Here is a 12,527-nt window from a genome sequence, read left to right as displayed (position 1 = left end):
AGCTTGGTCTACTCTGTGCCTGCACTGCAGAGCTGAATGGGGCTGGGGGAAAACACACCACTGTGTTGATGGTTTCATGCCAAATTCATGGCCACTCATCCCTGGATGCCTGCCCATCTGCTTATACCTCTCCAGCCCATTCACGCTCTCAAATCTTGGCCGACCATTTCACACATCTGTCTCCTCAAGCTCCAAAGCCCCCTCCCCCTCTAATTTCACTGAGAAAATAGAAGCAGCCTTGAGAAAACTCCAGCACGCCCTACCACCACAGTAACTAACCTTCCTGGGCCTGAACTATTCGCCCCACCCTGCCTCCTGTTCTTAGGAATGAATTCTCCATCTTCCTGGGTAAGGCCAACCTCTCCCTGTGTGCTTGTCCCCTCTTGTGTGTTCTAGGACACTGGTGCAGTTATCGTCATCTCTCTGTATTGTATCATACATTTTGCTTTCTCTACTGGGTTAGTCTTATCAACATATATACGTGCTTCTACCAATTCCATCTTGACCCCCAAGACCCTCCAGCAGCTACTAGTCTCTTTCTCTTTTATAGCAAAACCCATGAAAGGGCTCTGTATGCTCTGATTCTAATTCTTCTCCTTGTTTTCTCAAACCCACTTTAATCAGGCTTTTGTCCCCATCACTCCATGGAAACAACTCTTGTCAAGTTCACCAATGACTTCTGATTTTCAGTCCTTACACTTATTGATCTAACAGTTGTGTTTGACTCAGTTGATTATGCCTTTCTTGGAAACTCATTCCCCTTGGCTTCTGGAGATCCCCTCCTGGTTTTCCTTCTATACCTTCTCAGGTTCCTGGCAAGTCCCCCCCCTGGCTTCCTGAGCTGTGCATGCTGGTGGGCTTAAAGACTGAGTCTCTGGCCCTCTTCTCTTCTCCATTCATTTCCCAGCCACTTCCACCACTGTTGTGGGTTCCAATACCATCGATATGCTGACAGTTTCCAAATGTCTATCTCTATCCAAGACCTCTCCTCGAACTCTTACATTCTTTCCAACTGCCTATGTTACATTTCCACTTGGATATCCAATAAACATCTCAACCTAACACGTTCAAAACTCAATTCCTGATTCCTTCACCTCCTGCAATTTTTCCCACTTCAGTAAGTAGCATCACTAACTGTCTGGTTGCTTGGACCAAAACCTTTGGAACCATTCCTGGCTTTTTTTCCTTTTTGTGCACCCTGCATGCAGTCCATCAGTAAATCTGTAGGCTTTCCCATCAGAGCCCTTAAAGAATGTAGCTACTTATTCCCACTTCTGCTACAACCACCCTAGTCCAAGTCACCTCCATTTTTCATGTGAGTTGTTCAATAGCCTTCTAATCTTAATATGTAATCCCCTATCTCATACAGTCTGTTCTCAACCTAGCAGCCAAGTGATCCTTTGCAAATATAAGTTAGTCTAGGATGCTCCTTTTTTCAAATCCTCCAGGATCCTTTCCATTTTACAAAAGCTGACAAGGCCTTTCCTTAGCAAGCTCTGGGCAACCTCTCTGACCTCATTTCCTGACACTTTTCCCTAGTCACATGGCCCTAGCTGTATTGGCCTCCTTGTAGCTGCCACAGGGCCTTTGCCCTTGTAGAATGCTACCCACAAGTGTCTGCACAATCTGCTCCCTTAGTTCCCTCATGTCTCGACTCTAATGTCACTTAATCATGAAGCCTTTCCTAATCACCTTTTATAAAGTAGCAACCCTTCCCTGCACCCCCTCCTGGCCCTCTCTGTTTCCTGACTCTGCTGTATTTTTTTTTCCCATAGGGTATTCTATTTGTTGTCTTTCTCCTGATAGTAGGTGAGCTCTATGAGGGCCAGGACTTTGGTCTGTTCACTCCTCTGCCTCTAGCAGATGAACGAGTGGACTAATGGTTTGTTCCCTTCATTTCTCAGATGGGGAAACTTGAAGACAGGAGTGAGCACATGGATGATGCTCAGTAAATAGCTGACTATCTAACATAGTGTCTCCTCTCTCTCTGTTTTCTCCGTCTTCATCGTAGAGCATATTAGCGGCTGGTGTACTGTACATTTACCCCTTTGTTTATGGTTTGCTTCCCTAACAGAATGTCAGTTCCATGAGGGCAGGACTTGGTCATAATCCATCTATATCTCCAGCGTCTAGAACAGAGCCTGGCACAGAGTAGATGCACCACAAGTGTTGGTTGAATGAATGATGGGACCGATGACTGGCTGATTTCTGAGGGCATCCTTGTCCACTGCTCCAGTGGTTTTCAAATGCCAGTTTGCACCACAATCCCAGGGAATTTGTTAAGTGTGCCAAGACTTGCTGATCTGAACTGCTGACAAACATCAAGAGTTACCCAGAAGAGAGGGACCATCATTATACAGGTTTCCACATCACTTTGGTGGGAAAGCCATGGTTAAGCCCCCATGAAACGCAGGGGCCTCTTGAGTCTCACCTCTCCTTCCGGCTGACTCTCCTTAATGGACCCAGGCATGTCCCTACCTTTTCCCCAACATTTCTTTCTGTTTCCCACCCCCCCCGCCCCTAAGACTTCTTTTCATTCCTTTTGGTTCAAGGTTGTGTTCATACGTCTTGTTTCACAAATTCTTCTTGTCCCAATTCATGGCAGGCAGCAGGTTTTGTCTTGTTTTCCCAGCACTGAGAGCCTCTGTAAAATTTTGAATACAAAGCCTAGGGGAGCCACTGAGGCCTGGCTAGCACTGGGGTCTGCATCCATCAGGAGCAAGGGGCTCCCTTAATGCCAGGCTGAGCTGTGTGTGAGGCATCTCCTCATCTTCCACCATTTGGTCATCACTGCGTTCTGGGGAGGTGGGCAGGCCACAGCTGCTGTCGTTTTCAAATGAAGAAGCCAGGCTCTTAGGGGGAATAGTGCTTCCCATGGCTGGCCTTCTGGGAGTTCAGGGCCGGATGATGGAAAGCGGCTGCGCTGGGGCACTGCAGACGCTTACCACGTGCTTCCTGTGAGTCTGGGTCCTCGCATCACCGCCTCGCAGCCTGGGATGGTCAGAACTCCCGCTATGTGAGTCCACTGTGTTATGCTGGACAAATCGACCCTGGTGCCCCATCTGAAAGAAGAAGGAAATGAATATTGGCCTTTTGTTTATGCTTTTCCTTTTGTTTATTTTTAAAGCTTCATATCCTGTGGCCCCAAATCCAGGCCAAACCCAGGTCTCCTGAGCCAGCCTCGGGCCAGACAGTTGTTACCCGGATTTCACTTTCCTTTTCTATAAAACGCGCTGACAACTTCAGCCTTAGCCCAGCCCACAGGGTGGCTGTAGGATTCGGAATAATAATTGTGAAGATGATATCAAGTGTAAAGTTTATATAAAAATAAATGCTTAAGTCAGTTTTTGGTCCTCCCAATATCCTGAGAGGAAGGCAGGAGAAGATGATCATAAGGAACATCAACAGTCTTTTGTTTATCCTCTGCTCAGAGCTCGGAAGGTTTTGATTTAAAATGGTAAAGAGTGATTCAGAGTTCTTCCCTCAGGGCTTAAAGAAGACATGTGTGACCATGGACCAGGAACGCCCACGCTCTGATCTCAGCATAAACAGCAGAAACCATCTCCGAAAGGTTTTGCATCTTGAAGTTCTCTACAAGGAGAACAAGGTACATGCTTTTAACGTGTGGTACGGAGTTCTGGAACGGAATGTGGCAACGTCAAAAGCGCTCATGAGCCCTGCCAGGTCATCCAAGACCAGCGGCCGGAGGCTTGCCATACATGCGGTCAGGGAGAAACAGACCAGGCTGAGAGCCGACAAATCCCAACTGTGTGTGTGGGGTTTCCAGCCTGAGTCGGCAGCACCCAACTGGCCTACCGCGCCGCGCGTGCGCAGCCGTGGGGCGCATTTTGAACCCGAGCCTGCAACAATTATTCCCGGCGCTCCCTCCTCCCCCGCCATGAGGCTATTTTTAGTAAGACTGTACTTAAAAATATAGCATTCAGTTATGCTAAAAATTTCCATTCTCTGCCTGCATATGGTTTTCCTTCTGCAGTTCTGAGTAACACCTTTTTCTTAAGGTCACTCTGACGTTTAATTCAGGCAGATGCAGGGCTTGGGTTCAGCTAACCCGGGTGCGTTGGAGTTGAGGTAGCAAATGAAACAGGCACCTCGGGGTGCTTCCCTGATCCCCCAGCCTCGATGCCCCCGCTTTATGTTACAAGCCTTCAGGGTACCCCTTATTTTTCCTTTGTTGTGCTTATTATGTTTATAATAGAATATCTGTGTGGTGGTTTAATTAGGATCTGCCTTCCGCACTACCTTGGACGCTGCAGGATACGTTGTATCCCCATACTTGACATGGGACTGATGACATAGTAAATAGTCAGTGTGTATTTATGAATGAATGAGCGAGTGAATGAATATACAGGAACGAAGGAATGAAGCTACCATTCTGAATTAATTGCTCTTTCTGTAAGAAGAGAGAATGTTATAATATGATTCAAGAATGGGCTCTCCAGCAGATGCCTGTGGGAGGGCATAGTGTCAGAGGTGGAAAGAACTTCGTGATCATGTCATTCAGCATTTATCACAAGTGGCAGCCAGGTGAAGTCCTACCAGAGGCCCGGTAAAGACCTTCATCCTCTGGGTCCTGCAGTGACACTCGGGCCCCTCCATCTCCTGTAGACAGAAGACTGTTGCCCCAGGCAGCAGATACTCAGCAATACTCCTCTGGCTGTCTTTTAAGGCAGGAGAGTAGACTGTACATTTTAGAAAGATTTTCCACAGAGAGTGAGACAGTTAAGAAGAAAATTCAATTAACCATTGCTGCACAGTGGAATTTTTATGTAAATACGTCTTTACCTAATTTCCCAGAAGCATCTTTGCCATTCAAGTTATTTTTATTTCTTCACTGTGGTATAGTCTCCCTAAGGTAACTATTAACTTAAGATACTTAAGATATTTTCATTAGATCTTGATAAGTGCCCTGATAATTTGATTTATACAGTAGTTATTAGCTGTTACACAATGAATTGGAGCTTATATTTTACAGGAAAATATACTCATTAATCTATCTATGGCATTCTAATTTTGACGTTCACTCAGCACAAAGCTAGAGTGATTCTGGGAAAGTCCTGCCAATTTAATGTTAATTCCAGTAACTTGTTTTTCCCTATTAAGTGTGCAGTAGATAAAATTCCTATGTAAAATTGAGGTTTTGAAAAATGGTATCTAGATTCATATAAAGGCTGTATCTATTATGAGCAAAGTGATGTGAAAAGCCACAAAGTACAGTTCAGGTATTCAGGGCCCTAAATCTCTCGTATTGAAAGAAGAACAAGAAGGTTGAAATAATTATTTAACATCTCCCCGCCCCCAGCTCTCTTCCTTGTAAGTTTCATCTAGACTTAGACAAAATAACTTTTTGGGTACCATTCTAAAAAAGATAAAACTGTCCCCTGATATTGACTGCCTGATAATTCTGTTGAGTTTGATCATAACCCTGTGGGTCTTGGTCCCAGAGTTCTGCTGTGTAGGTCAAGGGAATAGAAAGGGGGAAAGACTAGATACACCCGAGGGTTCCCTCTGTGCCAGGCTCTTTATCAGGCGCTTTACCACTCTGACTGCAAACTCACCACACGCCCCATGCCTGGCGGCAGTTCCAAAGGGCCTGAGTGTTACTGGGCAGGTAGGGTGCGGACTGACACATGGTCTAGCCCCTGAGGCCAGCCTGTGGATTGCTGCTTGGATAACTGTGTCTGTACAAATTACTTAAGAGACTTTCTAAAAGAAATCAAGGTTCTAATCTTGGTGATTCTGGCTTAGTAAGACTCAGCGGGGCCTGAGAATGTGTCTTTTAAAAAAACCTCCCAAGGTAATATTTAGTGCTGTCAGGGTAGGGAAATACTGATACCACTTATTTCCAAAACCTACTACTAAAGAGTTTCATTTTGGACTTCCCTGGTGGCTCAGTGGTTAAGAATCCACCTGCCAATGCAGGGGACACGGGTTCGAGCCCTGGTCCGGGAAGATTCCATGTGCTGCGCAGCAAGTAAGCCCGTGCACCACAACTACTGAGCCTGTGCTCTAGAGCCTGCGATCCACAACTGCTGAGCCAGTGTGCCTAGAGCCCATGCTCCGCAACAAGAAAAGCCACTGCAATGAGAAGCCCGCGCACCACAGTAAAGAGTAGCCCCAGCTCACCGCGACTAGAGAAAGCCCGCGCGCAGCAATGAAGACCCAATGCAGCCAAAAATAAATAAATAAATAAATTTATTTTTAAAAAAAGTTTCATTTTATCTTTTTTAAAGATTGGGGTGTAAACTGAGTCAATCCTGACTGCCTCGCTATGCTCTTGCGCTAACTTTCTGCAGCGTTGCCTCTGTAATTCCTTGTGCCCAGTGTTAAATGTAGAGTACATAAACTAAGAAATCATTTAGGTCTCAAATGTTTATAAAGTTGTAGGGTTAGTGATCATAAAGACTTAATTTTTTTTTTAAATAAAAGATATATATTTTATAAAGTTATTCCCAGGAGAAAAAAACAAGAGGAAATTTGCTTGGGTATTCCTCTGTTCATATCACATTTTATTACAATTGTTCATTGAATCTCCTGACTCATGCATTGGATGCTAGTTCTTTTAGGGTACTGATTTTTGTCTTCATCTGTGTTGCTAACTAACACAGTACCTGACATATAGTAAGCAGTCAGTGAATGTTTGCTGAGAGAATGCATGGATGAGTAAGAAGTTGATAAACTATGTCAAAGAATTGTGATGGCTGTCTTACCCACCCTTCCCTGAAGCTGTACATAAAATTAATGATTTTTTTTCTTCTGATGATAGGCAAAGGGAAATCCTCTAAAAACAAACCTTGAACTTATCACCAGATATTTTCTGGATCACTTTGGAAATACTGGTAACAATTTTACTCAAGAAACACTAGTCCCTGCACTCTCAATACCAAAGAAAAGTAACAAATTACCATTGAGATGCTCAGAGACCACGCTGGTAAATATATATGACCTTGCAAATGAAGATGCGAGTTGGAGAACATCATTGTCAGAAACAAGCAAAGCCAGGTACCTCTTCTCATTTATACTGTGGATTAGTTTCTTATTTCTGCTATAACAAACTACTGTAAAATCAGTGGCTGCAGTAGCGTTCTCCAGAGAAACAAAACCAAAAGGAACCAATAGGATATAAATGTGTATATGTATAAATATATATGTGCATAAATATATATTTAAATAAAGAGATTTATTTTAAGGAATTGGTCCATGTGGTTGTAGGGCTGGCGAGTCTGAGATCTGTAGAGCAGACTGGCATGTTGGAAGCTCAGGCAGGATTTCTGTGTTACAGTCTTGAGGCAGAATTACTTCTTTGGGAAACCTTTGTTTTTGCTCTTAAGATCTTCAACTGATTGCATGAGGCCCACCTGTGTTGTCTAGGGTGATGTCCTTTACTTAAAGTCAACTGATTGTAGATATCAATCACAATATGTTAATTCACCACAGTATAAAAAAATATCTTCATGGCAACATCTAGACTAGTGTTTGACCAAACAACTGGGCACCATAGCCTAGCTAAGTTGACATACAAAATTTAACAATCATGGTGTCCTAAAGCAACACCAATTTATTTATTTTACAGTTCTGAGGTCAGAAGTCCAAAACTGGTCTCACTGGGCTAATGGCAAGGTGTCAATAAGGCTGGTTCTTTCCAGAGGCTTTGAGGGGAGAATCTGTTTCCTTTCATTCTTCAAGTTCTAGAGGCTGCCTGTATTCCTGGGCTTGTGGCTGCTTCCTCCATCTTCAAAGCACATCACTACAACCCCTGCTTCTGGGTCACATCTCCTACTACTGACTCTCATCCTCCTGTCTCCCTCTAATAAGGACCCCCGTGATTGCACTGGGCCCACACAGTCAATCTAGGATAATGTACCCATCTCAAGATTCTTAACATAATCATGTCTGCAAAGTCCCTTTCTTTGGCCATGTAAAGTGACATATTCACAGGTTCCAGGGACTAGGTTGTGAACATCTTCAGGAGGCCATCACTCAGCCTCCCTCCCATCCTCTGCATTTTCAGAATCCCTGTCATGGAGCACTGTTCTTTTCCTCTGGAAGCCATGGGAATGGACCACTTTGTGATGGAGGATACTTATGATTCAAAATGTTTAATTTAAATTCCGTGATTCATAAGGTTCCGGGCTTCCTTTGTTTGCATTTTCTTAAAAACAGGAGTATAGAATCTAAAAGGCCACTAAACACTGGAGCGATGGAGAAATCTGAAAAATAAGGCCTTTTGGGACTTGGGAAGAAAATGAACTGGCATTCTTGAGTGTACCTCTCTTATTTGGAAAACAGTTATTTTTTTCTTCCAGTTTTTTTGAGACAGAATTGACTTACAGCACTGTATAAGTTTAAGTTGTACAACATAATGATTTGATTTATATATGCCATGAAATGATAACCACAGTAAGTTTAGTGAACATCTATCATCTCATATAGATACAAAAGAAAAGAAAAAGAAAAAAATATTTTCCCTTGTGATGAGAACTCTTAGGATTTCCTCTCTTAACAGCTCTCATATATAACATACAGCAGTGTTCATTATATTGATCATGTGGTACATTACATCCCTAGTGCTTATTTATTTTATAAGTGGAAGTTTACACCTTTGACCACCTTCATCCAATTCCCCCTCCACCTACCCCCTGCTTCTTATAACCACAAGTCTGAGCTCTTTTTCTATTTTGTTTGTTTTTGAAGTATAAGTGACCTACGGCACTATGTTAATTCCTGTTACACAGCATAGTGATTCGATATTTTATACATTACAAAACGATCAGCACTGGAGAGCAGTTATGTTAAGTTACAACCTTAACACACTGCATGTCATCACCAATAGCGAGTCTAACTTCCTGGGAAAGGGTGTTTTCTTCCAGCTCTGTTGAAAAACATTTCCTTTCCTGAGGGTAGCCAAAGCTTAAGGTCTGGGTGTCAAGCTGCTAAAAGATGGGGACCACCAACCAAAAAATTAACTCAAGGCTTAAGATGTGAAAAGAAATGAGGGTGGTATGAAAAAGATGATTCCTCCTTCAAAGACACTTACTGCCTGGCTGGGAAATGAAATACTTCTGAACCGATAAAAAGCCAGCAATGCAGAGGTTGAAGCTTCTGAGTTCCAGCCAGTTACCCAAGCTACAAACTTGGGTGTTATCCTTGACTCCTCCTTGTCTATCATTTTTGCATCCTTTTGTGTCCTTAATGATGCTAGACTCTTTCCCCCCTTTCTCTGTCTTGCAACAGTGGCCTCCGTTCACACTCTCACCTCTTTCCCTGGCTATCTCCCAGGGTCTCTTCTCTCATCTCCAGGCCCCTGGTCATCTTCTCAAATCCACCCTTGACCTAAGATAGAGTGAGAGTTCCACAAAACAAGTCTGGCCATGCTCTTCCCTGCTGAAAGGCCTTCAGATGCTCCCTGTAACTTTTAGGATAAAGTCCAAACTCCTAAGGAGAACTTGCAAAGCCTTTTCCACATCAGCAGGTGTCCTGCCCCCCCCTGCCCCCAGCTCACCTGAGCATGTCCTGCTTTTACAGGACTCTGTGCTAGTGCTTGGGGCCTTCTCCTGGTTACCTCCTGCCTACTCATGCTTTCAGACTCAGGTTCTGCCTTCTCTGGAAGCCCTTCTAGATTTCCCCGGGGTTGGTTCCGGATCCTTCCTCTGCTTGGCATGTCCCAATCATAGCACACATGACCGCTTCTGTCATGCATGACCCAGTGCTTGGTAAGCAGCTTGGCACAGAGTTGATGTCGATGCCTCTTTATGCCAGAGTCCGATAGTAGAGCATAGCCCAGCCTGTGTCGGAGGGGTGCTGGGCTCTCAGTGACCACAGGTGGGAAATCCTCTTTACCTGGGTCTCTTGCTTTGTCTCTTTCTCATTCTTGTTCTTCCTCACTCCTTGCTTTTGCTCTCAGTCTCTTACCCTCTTTTGTTCTCTCTCCCTCTCTTTCACACACACACACACACACACACCCTCACACACACACACACACACCCTCTTTCTTTCTTACTCTTTCTCTCTTTCAATGCCAAGCAACCCAAGAAAAAAAGAAGCCATTGTCATGCCTAACTTTACTAAACCTTAACTGGGAACGCCAGGTTTTCCAAAGGTCTCTATCCACCACCCTCAATGGTGTGCAGTAACTGGGCTCCATCCCTCTCATGACTATACCATCGTCCCCCCTTATCCATGGGGGATACATTCCAAGATCCCCAGTGGATGCCTGGAACTGTGGATAGTACCGAACCCTAAATATACCATAACGGGAGGGGGGAACTATTGTATTGAAGGGCTACAGTTTTCCTTAATCACTGGGGTCTGGGAGAAACAAGGATGCTCTTCATATTGAGGATTCAAGGGATCCTATCATCAGTCATTGACTCTGATTTTGTTTGTTGTTTCAGGTCTCATTTTGTAGGCCAGACTTGCCCTGATACAAAAGTATTTTCTTTTCCTTGCCTTTATTGATAAAGCACAGTCTGGTTAGAAATCATCACAGATTTGTGAATGGGCTTGCTATGGGTGCCTGTGGAATGTGGAATTCATCATCATTGCTAGTGATTCCTTTTGGGGAGTCTGTTTTAATGGAAATATCCCTTTTTCGCAGACACGACAATCTCAATGGGGATGTACTTGGTAATTTTGCATCATCCAAAAGGGCCTCCCACAAAAGTAAGCCCTTGCAGACTGTCCCAGGTGAAAGCCCTCCTGTGGCTCCTGCTTGGGAGAAGATGGACAAGCTTCAGTCATCAGAGCCTTCCTTGGACACGAAGAGGATGGGAGAGAAGATCAGGCCAAAGTCTGGCCTGATTGTCCGAGGCATGATGGCCGGGCCCATCGCCAGCTCCCCACAGGTGGGCTTGGTGCTCTTACTATTATTATGAGCATGAAAAGTGAGGACCGGGCAGGGCTTAAGGGGCTGCCTGGGTTTATTTGGGGGTACCCCACGAGACAGCTCAAGAAGGGAGGATCTGCGTGGTAGATGGCAAGAACACTGGCCTCTTTTTCCTCCCTGGCTCTACTGTCAGCTCTCTGGAGCCATCGGTAGGCCTCATCACTTCCCCTGCCTTCGGTTTAACTATCTCGTCAACCAGGTGGTTACCAGGTGGATTCCTTTGCAGGGTGAGAACACATCTACCCAGCTTTATCTTTGCCATTCAGGCATGGGGGGGACCCATCCCAGTCTAGAGGACATATTTTTTTTAAGTTTTTTAGCACATGATAGTGAAAAGGGAAAAAGAAATCCCAATCCTTATAGTTTTGTTTTGTTTTTAAAAAATTCTAAAAACTTAACACCGATGTTTTATAGTCTCCCTTAAGGAGGGGCCGTGGTAGGATCCCATCAGGTGGGAGACTAAACCAAAGGAGAGAATGAATGTAAAAGGGGTTTGTAAAACAGAAGAGAAACAGAAAAACATAGGAAGGTCAAATGCCAAACTCAAAGTAGAGTATCAGTCAAATCAGGGAGCCTAAGCCAACCAAAAATAGGTCATCTGTGTCCAAGCTGGTCACCTCCACCCTCACGTGCAGCATGTTTACATGTGGGTGTGGCTGTAGATGCCAGCACTGCTCTCCCAATTCATCTGGAATCAGGGCAGCAAGCAGTGGACCTTCTCCCTGCCTCAGCCTACGTCCTGTGAGATTTTCGGACAAGGTCTTTGTTCCTCTTGGCCATGGTCTCGTTTGTTAGACCAGGTGTCTAAGATCCCTTCGAGATCTGGAATTTCATGGCTCAGTGATGGTCATGCAGTTGGGAAAGGGAAAAGTATTTTAATAGTCTTTTCAGAAAACTAGGGGTATTTTTTAATATTACACCAAACCTAGACAAATTGTTTCTTTTTTCTTTTTTCTTTTTTTTCAATCCAGTTCACAAGGCTGGCTGTTCCCTCAAAAACAACCTGCTTTGGGTCTAGATGAAGTATAGTTATCTGTCATTGTTCTGTTGATTAAAAACATGCACAATCTAAAAGTTGAGAATTACTTTTTATTTGACGGACTTGCTTAGGACTTAAGCCTGGAAGACAGCCTCTCATAACGCTGAGGGACTGCTCTGAAGAGGTAAGGGAGGAGCCAGGATATACAGGAGTTTTTGCAAGAAACCAGCTAGTAGGAACATCAAAAGATTACTGTTAATTAAAGAAAAACAGGGACTTCCCTCGTGGCCCAGTGGTCAAGAGTCCAGGCTTCCACTGCAGGGGGTGTGGGTTCGATCCGTGGTTGGGGAACTAAGATCCCACATGCCGCGTGGCGTGGCCAAAAAAAAAGAAAGAAAGAAAGGAAAAAAGAGAGAAAAACAGACATCTCAGGTTAATGAAGTTAGCACTTTTCTTTGTACAGGAAGATGCAGAGTCTGAGTTCATTTAAACCATTCCTTGAATATGCACCTTATCAATGGAAAAAAATGTTGCCTGCCATTTCAGTGAACAAAGGATGCGGCAGGGCTTCCCTGGTGGCGCAGTGGTTGCGCGTCCGCCCGCCGATGCAGGGGAACCGGGTTCGCGCCCCGGTCTGGGAGGATC

General features: G+C 44.5%; 1 protein-coding gene across 1 annotated transcript in view; it reads left to right on the top strand.

Annotated features, from left to right (window-relative positions):
• MINDY4 (MINDY lysine 48 deubiquitinase 4) overlaps window positions 1-12,527 on the top strand; it is a 105,405-nt gene that overhangs the window by 2,920 nt on the left and 89,958 nt on the right. Inside the window, exons 2-4 of the mRNA XM_007130014.4 lie at window positions 3,488-3,607; window positions 6,785-7,020; window positions 10,616-10,862. Of these exons, the coding sequence (XP_007130076.2) occupies window positions 3,488-3,607; window positions 6,785-7,020; window positions 10,616-10,862 (603 nt within the window). The remainder of the gene's footprint in view (window positions 1-3,487; window positions 3,608-6,784; window positions 7,021-10,615; window positions 10,863-12,527) is intronic.

Source organism: Physeter macrocephalus, chromosome 5 (assembly GCF_002837175.3).
Source record: "Physeter macrocephalus isolate SW-GA chromosome 5, ASM283717v5, whole genome shotgun sequence".
In the NCBI taxonomy this organism is placed as follows: Eukaryota; Metazoa; Chordata; class Mammalia; order Artiodactyla; family Physeteridae; genus Physeter; species Physeter macrocephalus.
Note: the sequence above shows the minus strand (reverse complement) of the source record. Positions and strands in the feature narration are given on the sequence as shown.